Raw genomic sequence first — 21,991 nt, forward strand, 5'->3', positions numbered from 1 at the left:
AAGGAATGCTTTTGCAAACCGTGGCTATTGAAGTTCATGAACCGATTCTTGTGAATCAAATCATCTTTACTTCAATTATGTCTTGTGTAGTTACATAAGATTTCCTTGCAATTGAACAACTCTCTTAACTAGTTCATTTGAGTCGTTTGAACTAGGTATGGTGAAGAAGAACATGGTTGGTATGAAATGCTCTTATGGTTAACCTTTTTGATAAACTATTGTTGAACCAACAATGTACATGTTTGGGTGCGGTTAACAAACTTAGAAGCCTACAGTCATTTGTGTATCACAAGCTAAGTTTTCGATCTAACGGTTGAGAAATATTAGCTTGAATCTAAATCAAGTTTTCATCTAACGGTGGATATTGATTTCTTTGTAACTAAGGCAAAAATCCTAATTTGAAAGACGATATAAGGGGACATCTAGCAACTCTGCAAAACTAATCCCCACACCTTGCGTGTGCTACTAGTTTGCGTGCTAGAGTCGGTTCTCCTTTAACCTTTGGTTTTCTTCTTCTAAAACCAGGTTAACGACTTGAAGACTTCATTGGGATTGTGAAGCCAAACCAATACTACTTTTGTCGTAGTTGTGTGATTTGATCTTGCATCTTCTATCGTAATAGTACAATCATATTGATTGGCTAGAGATTGTTTGATTTCTCCGATAGGCAAGATATAAAAAGTAATCACAAACACCTTCATCTCATTGTTTGTGATTCCACGACATCTTGTTTCGCTACCATATGATTAAGATTGTTGTGAGGTGATTGATTAATCTAGGATGTTCTTCGGGAATATAAGACCGGATTATCAATTGGTTCCTGTTCACCTTGATTATTAACAAAATACGGAACAAAAACTTTAGGGTTTTTCTGTGGGAGACAAATTGATCCTTTGATAGACTTGTCTGTGTGAGACAGATTTGTTTATCGTTAAAGCCTGCGATTTTGGGTCGTAGCAACTCTTAGTTGTGGGTGAGATCAGCTAAGGGAATCAAGTGCGCGGTATCCTACTGGGATCAGAGGCGTAGGGAGTACAACTGTACCTTGGATCAGTAGGAGACTGATTGGGGTTCAACTATAGTCCAGTACGAAATTATCTTGGAGTAGGCTAGTGTCTGTAGTGGCTTAATACAGTGTGTATTCAATCTGGACTAGGTCTCGGGGTTTTTCTGCATTTGTGGTTTCCTCGTAAACAAAATTTCTGGTGTCTGTGTTATTCAGTTTCCGCATTATATTGTTTATCTTTATAATTGAAATAATACAGGTTGTCCGTGTAGATCATCAATTGGTATAATCCAACCTTTGGTTGTTTGATTGTCATTGATTGATTCTTGGATATTGGTCTTTGTACCGTCCAAGTTATTTCTTGTGTTTGATTAGGACTCGCTGATTTCTATTAGCTTGAGTAAATCAAAACAAGAGAGAGATATTAACTCCTTGAGATACTTTTACCTAGATTGAGTCTGACTGTCTAGTTGATTCTCTAGAAAATATTTCAGAATTAGTCCATACAGATTGCTAAGCGAAATATTGGGTGGTGTTGTTAGACCCCCGCTTTTTCAATTGGTATCAGAGCAGGCAAACACCTTAAACCTCATAAGTTTGTATTTGTTCGTTCCTTAAAAATTGTCCCATAGGAAATATCTTTGGAAAACTTGCTCTTGGCATCTGTAGCGCACGCCAAATTTCCTTGAAGATTGTTCTAAGATTATTATGGCTAAAACCTCTGGGTTCTCATGATAATCTTACTTCATCTAAAAGGGAAGATTTAGATGTTAAGAATCAATCAGAAGGAAAAAAGAAAAAGAAGGAAAGATTGAGAAAATGCTCGACACGCTCAAGGATATGGAACCTCACTAGATTAACTCTTGATCTCTTTCAGTAATACTATCGTGGTGTATCAATTGATAAAGATATATTCATAGCTTTCGGAGGCGTTCTTAAATTCTTAGAAAAACTTAAATTTGTTACTAAGAATCATTCCGAAAAGGGTTCTGTATGTGTTGAATCTGTTAATACCATGCAACCCAGAAATCAGAAGTATCCTCCTTCTAGCCAGAACAAACAAAGGATATAAAGCTCTAACTGCCCTGACTATCATCATTACTTTGATTATACTACAGGGATTGTTCACACATATCAACTAGAAATGTCGCTTGAGAATTCCTCTGAGCATTATGCCTCTTGGTAACAATGATGGCAATTCCCCATTTGTATATATCTTGGAATGGGGCAAGAAAATGGTTTGAGTTGTGTACAGTTTTGTTATTGTGATTAAATATCAATTTTAGCTTTCTATTGCATTCGTTGTCATTCACTTGTGAGTTGTCACGGAGTGCATAACCTTTAATGTGCAAGTGGCTAATAAAATCCTATCTTTCTTATATAGGTCGCGTTTCATGGACGGGTTCAAGCCCAAGTGTGGTCTTTATAAAGAAGAAGTTCACGCACCCTAGTCTTCTTGTTTACCAGTCCGCGTACGTGAATATAGGGTTTTGTGTGTTTCCGCCTTTGAAGCTTCATTGGAAAAATTGAAAGAAAGGGTGTTCAAGATTCAACCCAAGTAAGTAATTTTCTCTTGATCCTTTCATATTTCTTGTCCCATGATGAATTCTAGAAGCACTAAAAGGAGTTCTAAAAACCCAAAAACCTCTAGCTTGAATTCTTCTTGTGACCAAAACTCTCTTAGAATTAGTTTTGTGGATGATTCTTGTGTTAGAGTGTTTGATAAGATTGCTTCAAAAGGTTTCATCCTAGAAAAGAAATTGGATTTTTCTAGTGGGCATGAAGAGGATTTGGTATGCTTTAAAAATTCAAGCTTGGAAATATCTTTGATGGTCTTGGTTAAGGATTTGATTCTCTTACAAGGATTTTCTATGCCAATATTCATGATGTTGGTTACAACAAGATGGAATTCAAATCCATGATTGGTAGAGAAAGGTTTCTTGTTGATAGAGAATTAATTTCAAGGATTACCAAAATCTCGTTGGGGAATGTACGGCTTCCTAGACCAAGTGATGAACGTCCATCTTGTGATGATATCTCGGTTGGGATTTGTGGCAAGAAGGTCGCTTGGAGTCAAGGAACGTTCCCTACTAGTGATCTTAGTATTTCCTTGATGGCTTTCGGAAAACTTGGTATTCTCAATCTTTGTCCCTCCACAATTGAAAATTCTTGGTGGAGTCACGAGTTTGCATAATTGGTCTATTTCCTTGATTCAGGTATTTCAAGTCTCGATATTTGTGGTTTCGTTATCTCTCAAATGATTTCGATGACTTCACCGGTCAAGATGTTGGGTTACCCTTGCTTGATTAGTCAAATCTGTCGTGATCGTGGGTGTGATTCAATTGGAAACTCTCTTGGGGTTCCCAAACCGGTTCGTCCATGTACCTTTAGGCGCATAAGGGAAAATGCTTGCAAGCGACAAAGAATCGCTTCTCTTGATTTTAATGACCCTACTACCATGATATTTCTTCAAAAAATTCATAAAGGTGTGTGTAAGGTTGATTCAACAGTGAAGTGTGTTCAAGAACAATTGTCTTTGGTTGCAACGAAGTTTCCCGAGCTCGAGAAAGAATTAAACACAATTAAAGAATCTTGGAGTGTCTCCGATGAGGAAGAAGATGTGCTTGGTGCCTAGTATGTCTTGTTTTTGGCTTAGTTGGAAGAATAACTAGTGCTTTGAATAGCGATGATTGTGACTACACATAGCTATTATTTTTCATCTTCTTGTTTATAGGTTTTTGATTCTAAAACTTTTTGGAGGATGATGTTTTGCATTATTTAATCTTTTATATTACAATTTATTATGGGATATTGGTTTTTACGTCCGTGAACTATGTTGTCCCATATTTTTTCAAAAGTAAAGTCGTTCATGATCGATATTCGTTTATTGGTTTAAGAATGAATAGACTTTTGGCATTTACAAAAGTTAAGCCTATATTGTCAATCTTTGACGGAAGATAGGTTAAAATCTTTTGTATCCAAGGATTATTGCTATTGTATATGCTTGTGCAAAGAATGAATCCTTGTGTAATCCAAGGTATTGATCTTCATTGATCCATCCTTTTTGTATTACCGTGAGGCTCCGTAATGTGTCTTATGTTGAGCACGATACGACAAAGTTGATTATTTTTTATTAGCCTTGTTGGTTGTTCCGTAACATACTTTATGTTGAGCATATTAGAACTAAATTAATCATCTTGTTGGTTGTTTAGTTATTACTCCACAAGTTTCTCTTGTGTTGAGTATATGAACGATTAAGCCAATCACTCTCTTGTATGGTTAACTTAGTCGTTGTTCCGTAAGTTTACTTATGTTGAGCACAATGAATTAAATTGATCACTTTTATGTTTAATTTAATTATGTATTCCAATTGAATTAATCATGGGCTTACTTATGATTAATTTGATTGAGTTTTGGATATAAAAATCATTCTCGTGGTTCCAATAAAAATCCTTCTTTTCTCTTGAAATTAAGGTCGCTCGTTGTTGTTCTTTCGGGAATGACATCAAATGGGGGAGAGTTCTTTTGAACTTGTGCTTAATGGTCATATCTTGAGGGGTGTGCGGCTGTGGAATTTTAGAGGGGTTATCTTGTATCTTTAAACTCCTTGATGAATGTTGTTAGCTTCGGCTATATGATTGCATCTAAATAAGATGATGTGTGTTTCTTTCTCTCAGTCATGAAATGTCTCTTACGGAAATCTCATTATGAACCCGTTCTTGTACCTTTGCCAATTTTATTGACAAAAAGGGGGAGAATTAATATGTAGTTCACACTACAAATACATATGGTTTTCGGATCATTGTGTAAGGGGGAGTGATTTTCATGTGATATGGAGTATTGACTAAGGGGGAGTGATACATATCACCATAGTATTATTGTTGAAGTTGTGATACAATTGAGCTTGACACTGTGTAATAATACTATGACAATGTATAACAATGATCGAGACCGATGCTTTCTCATTGTTATAGCTACGGATCTTCAACAACGATGGTGCTAAACTTACAACCTTTGGGATCATTGGAGTACTTGGAACTGACGAAGATTTCGAGGAATGTTGAAGATGAGACATGTGGAATAGGAGATACTAAAGTTTCATTATCTTTTTTGTATTCCATATGTATTGATAGTTTTGTACTAAAATTGACAAAGGGGGATATCGTTAGAGCACTGCTCGGTCAAACTCGCATGCGTTGCTATCTCAAGCATGTTTGTCAATGTTAGTGATCAAAACTATAAGTCTTGATTTCTAGTCTCTTATAGCTAAGTCTCGGACTAGGATAGTAAGTGTAGTTGAGCTCAAGGACTTCATGGCGATTCATCATACAAGTAGAAGGACTACTCAAGGAACCGGTGGAATTTTTCGACAAAAAGGTATGTGGAGATTTGAACTTATCTGTCACTCAAAAGTCTATCTATTCTATCTCCTACTCTTTGAGACAAAAGTCGTATGCTATATATATAGACTAGATCATACACATTTGGCATTTCGAGCCGAGTATACCTCGCCTATCTATATCCCGAAATATATGTTGGTAAGATTTTCGCTTCGACCAAGTTTATCTTTATCTAGTGACGAAATTCATGAATGTTTCAATCACTTTGAAAATTGCTTTGACGAGAAATGGTGTAACAACTATATAACGTCCTCTAAGAATGTTTCAATGATTGGAATGAGAGTTTAGATTACATAACCAATGTATTCCTTGAACCGAAGTTTTCGAACTTTGTTGATCAAGAGAACCGGAAGTATGGAAAGTGCCAAGTCCGCAAACTCAATCCGCGAACTGCCGAAGTTCTCAAACCCCAGAATTTCTGCTGGAGTTGACAAACTACTTGCGTGAGCCAAGTCCACAAACCCAGTCCACGAACCGGCGAAGTTCTCAAACCCGAGAATTTCTGTTGGAGTTTGTAAACTCCGTCCGGTGTCATAAGTCCGCGAACCTAGTCTGCGAACTTGAGAAGGTTATATATCTAAATATGATCTCTGAACTTAATCTTAAAAGACTAAGGAATGCATTTGCAAACTGTGGCTGTTAAAGTTCATGAACTGATTCTTGTAAATCAGATCATCTTTGCTTCAATTGTGTCTTGTGCAGTTACATAAGATTTCCTTGCAATTGAACAACTCTCTTAACTAGTTCATTTGAGTCATTTGAACTAGTTATGTTGAAGAAGAACATGGTTCGTATGAAATGCTCTTATGGTTAACCTTTTTGGTAAACTATTGTTGAACCAACAATGTACACGTTTGGGTGCGGTTAACAAACCTAGAAGCATACAGTCATTTGTGTATCACAAGCTAAGTTTTCGATCTAACGGTTGAGAAATATTATCTTGAATCTAAATCAGGTTTTCATCTAACGGTGGATATTGATTGCTTTGTAACTAAGGAAAAAACCCTGATTTGAAAGACTATATAAGGGGACATCAAGCAACTCTGCAAAACTAATCCCCACACCTTACGTGTGCTACTAGTTTGCGTGCTAGAGTCGGTTCTCCTTTAACCTTTGGTTTTCTTCTTCTAAAACCAGGTTAACGACTTGAAGACTTCATTGGGATTGTGAAGCCAGACCGATATTATTTTTATCGTAGTTGTGTGATCTGATCTTGCATCTTCTATCGTAATAGTACAATCATATTGATTGGCTAGAGATTGTTTGATTTCTCCGATAGGCAAGATATAAAAAGTAATCACAAACACCTTCATCTCATTGTTTGTGATTCCACGACATTTTGTTTCGCTACCATACGATTAAGATTGTTGTGAGGTGATTGATTAATCTACGCTGTTTTTCGGGAATATAAGACCGGATTATCAATTGGTTCCTTTTCACCTTGATTATTATCAAAAGACGGAACAAAAACTTTAGGGTTTTTCTGTGGGAGACAGATTGATTCTTTGATAGACTTGTCTGTGTGAGACAGATTTGTTTATTGTTAAAGCCTCCGATTTTGGGTCGTAGAAACTCTTAGTTGTGGGTGAGATCAGCTAAGGGAATCAAGTGCGCAGTATCCTGCTGGGATCAGAGGCGTAGGTATTACAACTGTACCTTGGATCAGTGGGAGATTGATTGAGGTTCAATTATAGTCCAGTCTGAAATTAGCTTGGAGTAGGCTAGTGTCTGTAGTGGCTTAATACAGTGTGTATTCAATATGGACTAAGTCCCGGGGTTTTTCTGCATTTGCGGTTTCCTCGTTAACAAAATTTCTGGTGTCTGTGTTATTTCAGTTTCCGCATTATATTGTTTATCTTTATAATAGAAATAATACAGGTTGTGCGTGTAGATCATCAATTGGTATAATCCAACCTTTGGCTGTTTGATTGTCATTGATTGATTCTTGGACATTGGTCTTTGGTACTGTCCAAGTTATTCATTGTGTTTGATTAGGACTCACTGATTTTTATTAGCTTGAGTAAATCAAAACAAGAGAGAGATATTAACTCCTTGAGATACTTTTACCTAGATTGAGTCTGACTGTCTAGTTCATTCTCTAGAAAGTATTTCGGAGTTAGTCCATACAGATTGCTAAGCGAAATATTGGGCGGTGTTGTTAGACCCACGCTTTTTCACATATCGACTAGCAGCTTTAAGTCTTCGGATAAAGTTGAGTTTTGGTTGAGCCTTGTCTTGGGATCTAGTTTCGCCTCATACTTTGTCGTGTTATTGTCACGATCTTCTGGAGCAAGAAGGGAGACAACATGTATCTTTCTTGGCGATTTATGACCCTACGTGGCTCTGCAACGCCTTTGACTAGGTTAAAAATTTCTTGGAGCCTTCCCAAGTTTCTGCTAGGTTTATCATGTAGACGACGAAAAGAAAAATCCGACGAAAAAAGAACTAGGTCAATCGGATACAGAATGAAAGAGTTATAAGTAAAATAGTAAAGTTAAGTAAACTTCCCGAGTCCCCTGTGACCAGGTTGAGGGCCCTTGACCTAAACGAATTTTGGAACAAATATTCGTCAGAATATCCAAGTTTAGAGTGGCATCTGGTCCTTGAGAGTGATAAGGTCGGTTGGATGGTTGCTCCTTTGCTATGTCGCGTTCGTAATGAGCTTTATCTTCTCCGGTGAGGTCGATTGCAGGCAAGATCCTGTCGGTGCTATCCTCCACAGTTTTAGTACTCCTTCTTTAGGAAACGTGTACTCGATCTAGATTTGTTGGATCTATCCTTATTGGTAACTCTAAATGTGTTTTCAGATAAGTTTGGATGTCAATATGAGATTTTGCAAGATTCTGTTGAGTCCCTAGGAGCTCGTCTTGGTGCTTACCCAACGTTTTCAAGGATTAACAATAGATTTTCATGAAAAAAGGCTACTGGGGCGTTTTGTTATGCAGGGAGAGATCCAAGTGATCCGGGACGCACTAACCTATTCACTAAGGTCAAACTTGAAAGAGAGAGGAAGTGCTTGTAGGGATAAATCTCTCGGCTAAGTCCATAATGGATTTACAGAGACTGAATCAATGAAACGTTTTTGTGTTTGGATTGTTGGAATCGTCTTCCTTCTTAAGAGACCTTGATTGATATCTGTAACTGAGTGAACAACCTCCCACTGTAGTTGCCAAAATGTAGTTACCTAAAATCTGAGAGAGGCTAGAAGTGAGATTCTAGGGATTCTGAAAGTGAGTTACGGGAGGTTGAGCACGAACAGTCTTCGCCTAAACCACGCACAGTGGCCGTTCAAAGGCTGCTTCAGTCACATGGAAGAAGGATTAGGGCTGGTCTTAAGGAGGGAAGAAGATGAAGAGAGAGATCAGAGAACAAGTTATTGCTCTGAGAGGTTATGAGAAAGATGATCGTAGCTTGGAAAATAGATGACCTATTTATATCTTAATTCTCTAATCTCGAGTTGGTGAAGATAAGGATTGATTTCCGTGTCGTGCGGAATAATTCTCCCGTCTCTTCAGGAATAGGGATAAACTAGGTTGAGTTTATCTTATTATTCCACCGCCTTTAATCTCTTTTGCGGTGAGAAATAAGCCGGGTATTCCTCACATGTGTCGTAGACCGCCAAACCAAAACCCTAATTGATATCCCCCCATTTGTGTGAAGCTGAGTCAGCCTTTGTGATGATGTGTTGATAGAGAGAAATATTATCTTTAGCCGAGTTGGCCAAGATAGAGAGATATTCTCTGTTTTGTGATAATGACTAGGATGAGTCACGTGAAAAGCCATGGAATTCCTCGGGAATCGTACGTGTGCAGAGTGTGAGAGGAGCTGAGGCTGATCTCCTTATCTCCATGGCCGGTCACATTTGTCATGTGAAGACCGTATTATTATTTGTGGTTCCCTTTGTTGAGCATGCGGAGCTCAAGAGAGATTATCCAAGTTATGGATAAATATGTATAATTCAGGCTCAATTTACTAGCCGTGAGTGTATTTGAGAGGCTGAGAAATAGGCTTGAGCACTAGGTAAGGCGTGTGCCTATCATGTGAATCTATCCGAGATTTTAAGGAGAGATTTGAATCTCTCCAAGATTTTGTATAGAGATTTGATCTCAGAGAATTTTGCGGACGGCTCAAAAATCTCTCTATGATTTTTGTAGAGAGATTTGAATCTCTACGAGGTTTTTGCGGGCGGCTCGAAAAATCTCTCTATGATTTTTGCAGAGAAATTTTGAATCTCTTAGTGATTTTTACGGACAGATCAAAATCTCTCTGAAGATTTTCTTAAAACAGATCCGTATCTCTATGCGATCAGCTGGGACTCGGCCTGGAGAGAAAGAAAAGGCTTTGTACGAGACTTTGGATCACTTGTCTTTGACCAGCGTATCTTGAAGATATGTGTTAGGAATCAACTGTTTGTCCATATGATGAGCCAATAAGACCAGCGTATCTCGAAAGGATGTACTAGGAGTCTGTCGAAAGGATCATAGGTAGAATAACCAGCGTATCTCGCGGGGATGTCCTAGGAGTTATCCGGAAACCTCAGTAAGTCGAGTCAGAGCCTAGCGCAGACATGACCAGTGTATCTCGCGATGATGTACTAGGAATCATTTTTTGTTCTCAAATAGGGTTAGTCGTGCTTACAGGAGATATGCAAATCTCCGCTCTGGGTCATAAGTCCGCCGAGGACGTTTTACACATCTACAGAGCCTACATGACCAATAGCATCTCGTTGAGGATGTATACTAGGAATAGTGGCATCACAATCAGCTGCGTCTCGCGAAGACATGCTGGAATTGTGGTTGTTCTGGTTCATAAGTCTGCCGGGGACGTTTTACGCTCTACAGAACCTACGTGACCAGCAATATCTCGTTGAGGATGTGCGCTAGGAGTCACGGTATCACGACCAGCAGTGTCTCGCCGGGACGTATACTAGAAATCGTGGCTAAGAATTCCTTGAGTGTCAAGGGATTAATCTCTCTCGTGAAAGTTGAATTTTGCCTACGGTCTTGAGATGGCCCTTTTGCTCCTTATCCAAATTTCACCATCTACAGTAAGCGAGTTAAACTCAGCTCGAAATCTCAAATGTGTATAATAGAAAACTTATATCGTAACACGAGTTATGTCTCAATATAGGAGATAGAGTAGAAATAGACTTTCCAAGTGATAGATGAGTTTCGGTCTCCACATACCTTTTTGTTGATGAAGTTCCACAAGCTCTCCTCAGTAGTTCTTCATCTTGAACGTCGTGAAGTCTAATGCTCAACTACACAATCTATCATAGTCCAAGACATCTATAAGCAGACTAGAAATCAAGACTTATAGTTTTGATCACTAGCATTGACAAACAAGCTTGAGATAGCAACGGTTGCGAGTTCGACCGAGCAGTTCTCTAGTATATCCTATTAGCCACGTCCATAACATTTTCTTGGTTATCTGAAACGCGTTTCGTGTCTGACACCCAAAATTATATATCATATGTGACTCAAAATAAATATTTCGATCCAAAGTATACCTTCCAAGATATGCATCATTTTTCAGGATTAAGGTAAGAGTTAGGAATGTAAGTATGGGTGGACAAAAGCAGTAAAAGTGAATTACTACATGGAAAAAAGAAATACAATGGAATTGAAGGTCCATTTTCCGAAGATTCAAAAACTAAGCTAAGGAGCCAGCTGGGCTAAGTGCGAAACTGACGACCCATGCTTCAAGCTGCCCGTGCACTGGATCTTCCTATGTGAGGTAAATCTAACACCTGGTCCAAAATATTCCTAGTGACCCAAACGAGCTCCATATAAAATATGCTCCATACCCAAAATCCTAATTGGAAGCAAGGTCTCATACCCTTTAAATTCTTTAGACCTTGGCTCAACTATAAAGACTGTAAAGACATCATAGCTGAATGTTGGAAAACAAACCATAAGGGATCTTATGCAATTAAGATAGCCATGAAACTTATAGATATTAAGATTAAAGTTAAATTTTGGAGTAAATAAGTTTATGGTAATATTAAGACTAATCTTGAGGAAGGTCTTCTTAATTTGGATTGTATCACAAACAATCAATTCAATATTCACAGATGAAGAGATATTAGGAAAGCTAAGAAGAATGTTGAACATTGGCAGAATATTCAAGAAAGTTTTTGGAAAACCAAGAGCAAAGATCAATTCATCAAGTTAGGGGATAAAAATACCAAGTTCTTTCATGATGGTGCTAAGAAGTGATACAGAAGAAATAAGATTGTTTCCATTCAAAGGGATGATGGTATTTGGTTACATAAAATTGAAGAAAATTCCAACTGCTTTGTAAATCATTTTGCTGCAATGGCTTCAGCTGAACCTATCAATATCAACCAACCTATCATTAACCTTATCCCCCCTAATATCTCCAGCACTCAAAACTCCAATCTTCTCAGGGTTCCAGACAATTCTGAAATCAAATCCATCCTTTTTAGTATGGCTGGTGATAAAGCTCTTGGGATAAATGGTTTTCCCCAAATTTCTTTCAAGCTAACTGGGACACTGTGGGTGAGGATATCACAACTATGGTCCAAAATTTCTTTACTACTGGATTTATCTTAAAAGAAATGAACTCAACCTTTTTATCCCTCATTCCTAAAATTGATAATCCAACCTCTCCCTCTCATTTCAGACCTATCTCCCTATGCAACACTACTTGCAAGATAATATCCAAACTCATGGCCCAAAGACTCGAATCCCTTCTACCTAAACTCATATCTCCCTTTCAATCTTCTTTTATCCATGGTAGACAAATTTCTGACAACATTGCCATTGCTCATGAACTCATCCATTATATGAACACTAGAAAAGGGAAAAAAAGGCAGCAATTGTACAATGGGAATCAAGATTGATATGGCAAAAGCTTTTGACAGATTGGGAATTTCTAATCCAAATAATGATTCAAATGGGATTCATCTCTCAATGGTGTAATCTCATTCTCCAATGTATATCCACCACCAATCTTGCTGTTCTGGTCAACGGTTCTCCTGGTAAATTCTTCAAGCCTACCAGAGGTCTTTGATAGGGAGACCCTCTCTCATCCTATCTATTCCTTTTCTGTATGGAGGCTTTATCTAGATATCTTACTCATGCTGAATCTCAAAATCTTATCCATGGTATGGAGGCTCCTAACATCAGTCATCTTCTCTTTGATGATGATTAATTGCATGATCTATTGCAATACCAATATGGAAGAATGAAACAATCTCATGAACTTACTACAAGATTTCAGTCACTCCTCTGGTCAAATGATCAACTTTGACAAGTCTGGCATCTTCTTCAGCAGAAATACTCTGATCCAGAGCTTTCAGAAAGAATAAGCATTACAATGACAGTTAAAAAAATTGATATCAAGGATAAATACCTGAGTTCTTCTCTCTTCACCAACAAAAGTAAAGTCCAAGCTTTCAAACCATACATTGACAAATTAAAATTCAGGCTAGCAGGGGGGAAAACTACTTTATCTAATGCTGGAAAAGTCACAATGATATAGTCTGTTACTTCCACTTCAAGTATTTATCAAATGAACTGCTTCAAGCTCCCAAAAGGCACCTGCAAGGAGATAAATGTTATCCAAAGAGACTTCTTCTGGAATAAAGAACAGGAAGACCTAAAGGACTCTACTATATAGCTTGTGATGCTATCAACAAACCTAAAGAACTGGGAGGCTTCGGTTTCAAGAACATGGAACTCTTCAACAATGCAATGTTCACTAAAATTGCTTGGAGATTAATCACTGAGCCAAATTCCCTATGGAGTTGTTCAATGAAGGTTGCTCATTTCCCAAACCATGAACTAATTATAATGGATACCACACCCAAACAGAATGATTCATGAATTTGGAAAGGAATTCTTGAAGGCATTGCTAATATTCAGAAATACTATAGATGGAAAATTGGGAAAGGGAATAACATCCACATCTGGGAAGATAGATGGTTTAAAGGACAAGATAAGATCTTAGCTAAGCCACCCAACTGGCCCACCAATCTCATCCATATAAGCCGACTTTTCAAACCTACTAGTGAATGGGATACAGAAATTCTGGAACTTTGGTTCAATTTGGATACTCAACAAAATATTCTTCTTACTCAACATAAATCATACTACTGAAGACACTATAATTTGGAGCTTAATAAGTAAAGGAGTGGTCTCTGTTAAATCTCTCTATGATAAACAGATTACTGAGAAATATGCTAATGATACAATCACTTCTCCATGGGAAAAAAATCTGGAATCTTGATACTACTCCAGCCATACACTTATTCATTTGGAAGTGTGCACATGGTATCCTACCTACTAATGCTAAGAATGTCAGTATCCTAACTTATATTGATCCCATCTGCAACATATGCAAAAATGTAAAGGAAGATATCACTCATGTTCTTATTACCTGTCCAGCTGCCTCTGATGTCTGGAGCAAATTATTTGGAAATATTCATCATATTTTCAGTGCCTATAGCTCCTTCCATGATTGGTTTAATAGTTGTATTATGGATCAGAATCATAATGAAAGCTGGAATGCTACCTATGCTACTATATGTTGGTTCATCTGGAAAGCCAAATGTGATTTGTTTTTCAAGAATATAACCCCTTCGGTTGCTGGTATTGCCTTGAAGATAACCCAACACTTATGCTCCTACAGAAAAGTTATCCACTATCCAGGACATATTCTTAACAATATGTATTATCAAGACAACATGATGGAGGAGCATTCTAGGAATACCAGACTTATAATAATGCACAAAGGAAAATTTGGAATCACTATTAGCATTAGTATCATGGAAGTCAATACTAACAATGTTACTGGTGATCTTATACCTTATACTAACTTCTCTCTTGTTGCTATGTCCTTTACAGGCTGATGTATGGGAGCAAGAAACTACAAAGACACAGCTAATGATGTCTGCAGAACTTCCAGATCAGCCAAAGGAGCTTATCTAGCCATTGGATGGGGAAATGAGATGCAGAAATCCCATATTGACTTTGCTGCTGAGGATGAAGCAACTCTACATGCCATTCAGAGAGGATACCAAATGGAGGTTCAAGAAAGATTCTAACCAAATCTCAGTCAGATGCAGGACGCAAATTCTCAAGTTATTGATTTTGTGTTAGGAGACCTGCTTCTCTTAACCCCTCAGCAAAACTTATTATTTACTACATTAGCCAATATTTTAATTCACTCTAAACTTCTCCAAAACTTAAATTGGAAGAGTCCAAATATTCAACAGCTTTTTGAACTATGACAGTCAAGTCAGGTCAGGAATATTGAGACAATTTGTAATAATCATGATCAACCCCTGGTGTTACCTCTTGGTGCTATGTGTTGCCCAGAGGAGGGCAGTTTGTAAGCTTGAGTTATTGCTCTTATTTGAGTACACACTCTTTTTTCTTATATATATAAAAAAAAAAAAAAGTCCAAAAGTTGTATACCAAACTCTTCCAGACAACATTAAATTTGTCATGTGACCCCAGCAATTTCATGAAAACTAAGATCTTCATAGATTACAATATGGCACTGGCGCGTTAGATCCCTAAAAATTTCCTTTATGACCCCAGACATTTACTTGATGGACTCTATGATACAAATTCCACCGTGTAACCTAAAATTCTCATTATGTCCCAGAGGTCTTAGACCAAATTTTATCTCATAATTTAAGGTTTTACCTATTTCCCATCCTCACTTTCCTACATCCCATCCCAACCATACAGAACAGATTTTATATAACTCTTTTTAAATTAGGTGAGCAAAACTCAACCTGTTTTTTCCTTTTTGGAGTAACTTTCATCACCGTCTAACCTTCTTCCCCTTTTTCTGGAATCTAATCCTAAATCTATCTACCATTACTATCTGCTAACTTTTGTTTTTTCCTTCGGTACCACTACTGACCTCTGTAGCTAATGTTACTGCTACAATTGTGTTCTTCTAATGATCTAATAACGGTGGTAAAAGAACGATGCCTATGGTCAACCACAAAATCGACAATTAACTTTTTTCCTTCTTTATTGATATTTCCAATTCATGTGAAATCCGGATGGAAACAATGTATGAAATTAAAATTAAGATGCCAAGGGAACGTATGATTGGATTCTCAGTATTTAATTAGGTTTTCACTATAACTAATTATCACCAGTTTTAATAATTTTTATTTTATGGATTATTTTTCTGTCAACGAGCTATCATATTATTTACGGGAATAAAAATAAATTATCCAATTCAAGCTTCATACTTAATGAAAATGGTGATTTGAGTTCTAGCCTGATCTTTAACAATGGAAAATACGGGAATGAGTTTTGTTCACCTAAATTAAAAAGAGTTATATAAAATTTGGTCTATATGATTGGGATGGGATTTAGAAAAAATGGGTATAGGAAATAGGTAAAACCTAATTTAAAATCTGTATTGTGTTCCAAAGTCAGCCTTGTGACCTAAAATTCACACAGTGCTACAAGATCAACCTAAATATTTCCATGCTACTCAACAGTTGCATCATGATAGAAACTCAAACTTATGTACCAAAACTTTCATGTTGATCCAAAATCTACTCGTGATTTTAAAATTGTTATAAAGACCCGATATAGTCCTCGCAAAGCATACTCAGACACTAAAAATATATCACATGACTCAAAAAAAAAAATCTCATAATCTAAAATCTATGATGATCTAATTTTACTTAGTGAGTAACCCATTGCCATTTTTGCCTCGTGCTTCAGAATTGATCTGCATGACTGCATCCCAAATTCAACCTTTAGACCCAAAATGTAGCCCATGGACCAAACCTCTTCCTTGGCCCAAAGGCTGATTCATAATTGATGTGCAATTGTGCATATTTTGAGCCGAAAGAAACAAAGAATACCAGGTTGTTGCAGAAAACTTGAACAAAGTCCGGAATGTTCCACTAGGCACTCAATCTTATGTGTTGATGGTGAAACAACTTCTTCTTCATTTTTTTAAAGTAGTGACCTATACCTCCCTATGAGTACTAGTTGTGATTCTTAGGTAATCCATTTTCAAAGCTTATGGTCTTCCAGTCCATTGTCGAAACTTTTCATAACCGAAACCTGGACTTCTGTGAATGAACAGACGATCTTAAAGCAATCACACATCTACACTTGGAAAATCAAAATTTGACAGGACTGCAGTAGTCAGTTTATATGTGAACAACTCCAGACCCATGGAAATTAAGAAAACCAAGAAGCTGCACAAGCTAGAACAGGTCTTTTAAACTTTCAAGTAAAATGGGAAGTGGCAAAAAAAAAAAGTAATGTAGTTTATTATAAGAGGGCTAACCACGTCCAGAATGAACTTGTTTACCCGGAAGATGCTAGCCCTTTCAGAGAAGTTCGTCACACAAGTACACCTACTTTGTTGAAACTGCTTAATTTGGTATAGAAGTGTTATTAAGTATACCAAATTTGGGAAGCATGAATTCAAAGCAAATATTCTCTGCTACAGATGTTTTTCTATGTATAAGATTGACAATAATAGATTTGCAGAAATGATAATCCTCATTTATGATATCAGTTTGTGTGTCTGGAGAAAATGTACAAGCGGCAAAAGTAACTGCTGATTCGTGGCTTGCTATTCATTGCTCCGTGTTACCGGATAGTGAGCCAGGAAAGTCTAGATGATGATATACATTACATTGATTTCTGTTGGATACGACGCAGTAAACGACAACTCGATCTACTGTGCCACGTGCTGTTGACAGTATCAAGTGCCATCCTCAAGTCGTCTACACGTGCAAATCCCTTTTCACCTGAGGTACATTACTTATCCATTCACAGCAAATAAACTCTCCTTCATTTGCCATTAAATACCCCTAGAGTTGTATCTTCCCCTTCATCAGTTTCCCCTCCAAAGCTCCACCCTCTTTTCTTTTTTACCATCAAGTCCTAATCTGTTTTCCTTGTTTTCTCTGTTAGTCTGTGAATTAGACATTGGATTAAGATGGTTCCTACATCTGACAAGAGTACAGCAACAGTCGTTACCCGAAAGAAAAAAACCAAAGGACCTTTCAAGGGTGTGAGGATGAGAAAATGGGGTCGATGGGTATCAGAAATAAGGGTCCCCCAAAGTCAATCTCGTATCTGGTTAGGCTCCTTTGATACTCCAGAGAAAGCTGCCCGTGCTTATGATGCAGCACTCTACTGTCTTCGAGGTTCACAAGGGAAGTTTAATTTTCCTGATGAGAAGCGACCTGAAATTCCTGATGGCCCATCAATCTCCTACTCGAAAAATGACATTAAAGCAGTTGCCACAAGGTTTGCATCACCAAACTCTTCGTCAGTCCCTTGCTCAGCATCATCTTTAACAAATACCACAAGCTCAGCAGAGCCAGAACTGGAGAGTGACCTGAAGATACCAATTACAGCGGGTAAAACAAGAAGCACAGCAGATGCTGTTGGAGAATCCCATTTGGCAATTGGCGTGACGGAACCTGATATGTTTACCTTTTCTCTGGAAAAATTCTTGTTAGAGGAGCCAATAATGATTCAGCCAGACCTGATATGGGACATATTAAGTAGAGATTCATAATTCAAAGATGTAAAGTTGGGGGAGAAAAAGTTTTATGGAAAGATATATGTGACATTGAGATAGATGAATCTATATTTAATAAATATGTTGTTCATTGTAAATCATATGGAATAAGTATATAATCTCTATGTTTAAGTTTAGAATTAAACTTTCTTACCGTAAGTGTAGAATTAATCGTTTATGTTACACTTAGTGAGATATTCTGCGGGATCCTCTTTAGGTGACAGGACAGGAATCTCTAGAATCACAAACGTGTCAGAAGGGGTTGAAGTGGTGTTGACAGAAGTCACTAAGTGTCGCTAACTAAGGTAACTAGTTTGTCTAAATCCAGTCTGAGAATAGGCTAACACATGAAACTGTTGATAAGATATCAAATGCTTGGGTATAAAGAGTGGCTTGGAGTTTATCTTTCAGATTCCCCATTATTGTTAGATGAAAACCTGGATTCATCGACACATCTAATCACTACTTTTCAGTTGTGACAGATGGGAAGTTTATATCTGTACCTGAATCGACGTGTGTTACATTTCAAGTGAAGCCACAAATTAGTATTCTTTCTTTCTCTTACAAGAAATTTGCTACGACGCGTAACAGTTAATTGAGAGAGGCCAAATATGTAATTACGGCTGAGTTGCGAAAGATGACAGGAAATAAATAGGGTTCTATCTGAAGCAAATGATGCTAATTGGCAACACAAGTTCCATAGTTCTAAAACTGTAGTGGCGACAATGTGCAGATAATTAGAATGAATTATAAGCTTTTTGTTCCTTCTATGTTTCTTAGAAAAATTTAGTAGAGCTCTTAGCATCATGATAAGTTTTATTAGTTACTTCACTGGTATGCAAGATATTTCTTGGTCTCAGAATGATTAGAGTGGGTCAAATTGAATACTTACAAAGAACTACTTGCAGAAAGAGAGAATGAGCTAGAAGATACTGGCTCTTTGTTTAGCTCCGCAATCAGGTTCGATCCAGCTGTACCCATAGGACTTTATTAGTCCTTTGCTTCTCATACCTCTCCTTATTTCTTCAACTCCGAGCCAGTTATTCATTTCTGCAGAAACCATAGAGTGTAAGGTATAGTTTGCTGCATTATCAGGCTCCAAATCAATAAGCCACTTTGCTAGAACTTCTGCCATTTTGAGTCTACCATGGACCTTACAAGATGATACCAAAGAGCTCAAAATTGCCGCACTGGGTTTCATGGGCATGTTACTTAAGACTTGGCAGGCTTCTTCAAGCTTGCCAGAGCGCCCAAGAATATCAATATAGCATGCGTAATGCTCTACTGTCACACTTATGCTCTTATTTTGGATCACACTGTTGAAGAGCTCTTGACCCTCTTCAATGAGTCCGGAATGGTTACAAGCTGATAGAGCAGAAAGGAACGTTATTCCATCTATCTCAATCTCTGTCTTTTGCATTTCGCGGAATAGCCTCAGAGCTTCTCTGCCATTCCCATTGAGAGCATAACCATGGATGATGGCACTCCAAGATATATAATCTCTTGTATGGATCTCATGACTGAAAATCTTGCGAGAAGCCTCAACGTATCCACATTTTGCATACATATCAATGAGGGAATTCCCTACAAAAACATATAAACTCAATCCAGATTTTACAATGTACCCATGGACTACTTCAGCATGCTTCACTGACAACAAAAAAGTGCATGCATCAATAATTGCAAGCAAAGTCACGGAGTTTGGTCTGGTTCCTGCCATCCTCATTTGTTGGAAAAGCTTCATACCGCTTCCTGTATCTCCATTTTGTGAATAACATCTGATCATTGAACTCCACATACCAACGTCCTTCTGCGCTGATCTCTCGAAAACAAGTGAAGCATGGAAAAGTGTTGCCGCTCCACATTTACAATACATATCTAGTAGAGCTGCTTCGAAACGAGATTCTGAATCAAACCCATGACGAATCGCATACCCATGTATCTGTTTCCCCTGCTTCACATCACTGAAATGTGCACAAGCAGGTAACACTTCGATAAGCGTAACTCTGTTGGGTTCAATACCTTCTGTAATCTGCATTGTTCGAAATAGCTCAAGTGACTTGCTAAAATTTTCATTTGTAACACACCCGGATATCATAGCTGTCCAAGACACTTCATTCCTTTCAATCATTTGACTGAATACTTCTAAAGCCGTAAACACATCAAAACATCTAGAATACATATCCACAAGAGCAGTGGATACAAAAACGGAAGATGGTGAACTGGTCATCATCCCATCGCAGACAATGCGTGCATGAATTTGTCTCCCTAACCTCAACTCCCCAGTCTTGCCACACACTGACAGAACACTAGCAACCAACTCAGGCTTCTTAGGTTCATGAACCAACAAATACATGTCCTTAAACTTCTCTATTGCTTCGACAAAATATCCTTGCTGGATATAAGAAATGATCATAGAATTCCAAGTGATGATGTCTCTTACAGGCATTGTATCAAACACTTTACGGGCATATTCAATCTGACCGGATTTTGCATACATTGAAAGGAGTGAATTGGATGTAATCGATTCCAAGTCGGAACCAGTTTTGATTGAAACGGCGTGGAATTGAATTCCGATAGGAAGGAATTGGGTTGGCGAAACAGAGCATGCTTTGAAAATGGAAGGAAGAAGTGAAGAATAAGCATTTTCATGGAATTCGAGATTTCCGGGAAAATGGAGTTGGGAAGTTCCGACGAATTTGACTATTTGGTCAAACAATCCTTTTGAAATCAGATCATTGACTTTCTTATTCATCAGAATCATGACCGGTGCACAAGGGAAAGAAAATGTGTAACTTCATCCAGTGGCGCTACCATTACTTGCCCCTCATGAAGCAATGGAAGTCATCCAGTCTGGTGTGCATATACGGAAGAAAACATTAATCGGGCCTGGATGGAATGAGAAATTTGGTATTTGGTCCTAAGCCCACGTACTTAGTTATGGTAGAACCGTTTTTTGAGCACCACTTTTTTTCAATCCTGTTAAAGGGGCGGCATGATCCATTAGAGGGGCGGCAACCTAATAAGACAAAAAGGATCATTACATGGTAATTCATGGCACCCCTTATCAAAAAAATATGAAAATGACCAATTAACTCTTATTATTAATAATCAAGATTAGTGATGATAATCAAGATAAGTGTTGATAATTAATTTTCACTTATAATAACTCTAAAATCAGATTTTTAGAGTTGAAAAAAAAAAGTTGTGAGGAGAAGAAAAAAGACATTTTTTTGAAATCCTAGATTTTGATTCACTCGACCAAAATGAGTGATTCCAGTGACAAATTTGAGATGGGTGAATCTCTAAATTAGTTCCCATTAGCTTTTTGTCGCTCAAAATTATCTAAAGTACGTAAAAAAAATCGAAACTTTTAAAATTTCAGAAGAACTTACGGTTGGAATTTAGTTCGTTACCAACCGTAACTCTCAGTTACGGTTCCAAAAGTATCGAATACCAACCGTAACTGGTTCAATTGGGGAAAACCCAATCATAATACCAGTTACGGTTGGTAGAATGACAACATATAGCAACCGTAACAAATTACGGTTGGTAACTAATGAATCGAGATCAACCGTAATTAACCTACGGCTGGTAAGGTTATTTGAGTTACAAGTCGTAATTCAAATACGGTTGGTAACAGTGATGCAATTACAAACCGTACGTAAAAAGAAAATGAAACATTCAGGACAACTTACGGTTCGTAACTTAAGTAACGAGACCAACCGTAAGTAATTTACGGTTGGAAAAAAATTTCGTAACTGAATATTTTATCTCTAAATCAAGAACTTACGATTGGTATTTGAGTTAAATGAACCGTAACGTCAACCAAATCTATAGTTACGGTTCCAATTGGAGTTATTACCAACCGTAACTCACATGCAACGCATAAATTTCAATTTTGATCCAAAACCCTAATTTTTGATACAAAACTAACTTAAATCAAATACAATAAACAAAACCCTAACTGGGTCTTTTGGAAATATGGTTTTCAATCAACGATTATCAATTTTTCAAATCGCTGATTAATCGA

At 37.6% G+C, this 21,991-nt stretch overlaps 2 protein-coding genes across 3 annotated transcripts; one reads left to right on the plus strand and one right to left on the minus strand.

The window, feature by feature from the left end:
- Positions 1-16,814: 16,814 nt before the first annotated feature.
- Positions 16,815-18,803, plus strand: LOC113298963 (ethylene-responsive transcription factor ERF015-like). The gene has a single exon (XM_026547864.1). It carries the CDS (start codon positions 17,368-17,370, stop codon positions 17,953-17,955), a length of 588 nt encoding a protein of 195 aa, XP_026403649.1. The 5' UTR covers positions 16,815-17,367; the 3' UTR covers positions 17,956-18,803.
- LOC113298962 (pentatricopeptide repeat-containing protein At4g31070, mitochondrial-like) lies at positions 17,639-20,803 on the minus strand. Of its 2 annotated transcripts, XR_003334523.1 has the most exons (3): positions 18,851-20,803; positions 17,871-17,922; positions 17,639-17,772 (listed from the first exon to the last, which is right to left on the minus strand). XR_003334523.1 is itself a non-coding variant. In XM_026547863.1 (2 exons), the coding sequence occupies exon 1, from the start codon at positions 20,720-20,722 to the stop codon at positions 18,881-18,883; it is 1,842 nt and encodes a 613-aa protein (XP_026403648.1). In that variant the 5' UTR covers positions 20,723-20,803; the 3' UTR covers positions 17,790-17,922; positions 18,851-18,880. The 2 variants fall into 2 exon arrangements, 1 of the variants encoding a protein (XP_026403648.1); XM_026547863.1 differs by lacking the exon at positions 17,639-17,772 and having other exon boundaries at positions 17,790-17,922.
- Positions 20,804-21,991: the final 1,188 nt, after the last annotated feature.

The sequence above is a fragment of the Papaver somniferum genome, chromosome 7 (genome assembly GCF_003573695.1).
Source record: "Papaver somniferum cultivar HN1 chromosome 7, ASM357369v1, whole genome shotgun sequence".
Lineage (NCBI taxonomy): Eukaryota > Viridiplantae > Streptophyta > Magnoliopsida > Ranunculales > Papaveraceae > Papaver > Papaver somniferum.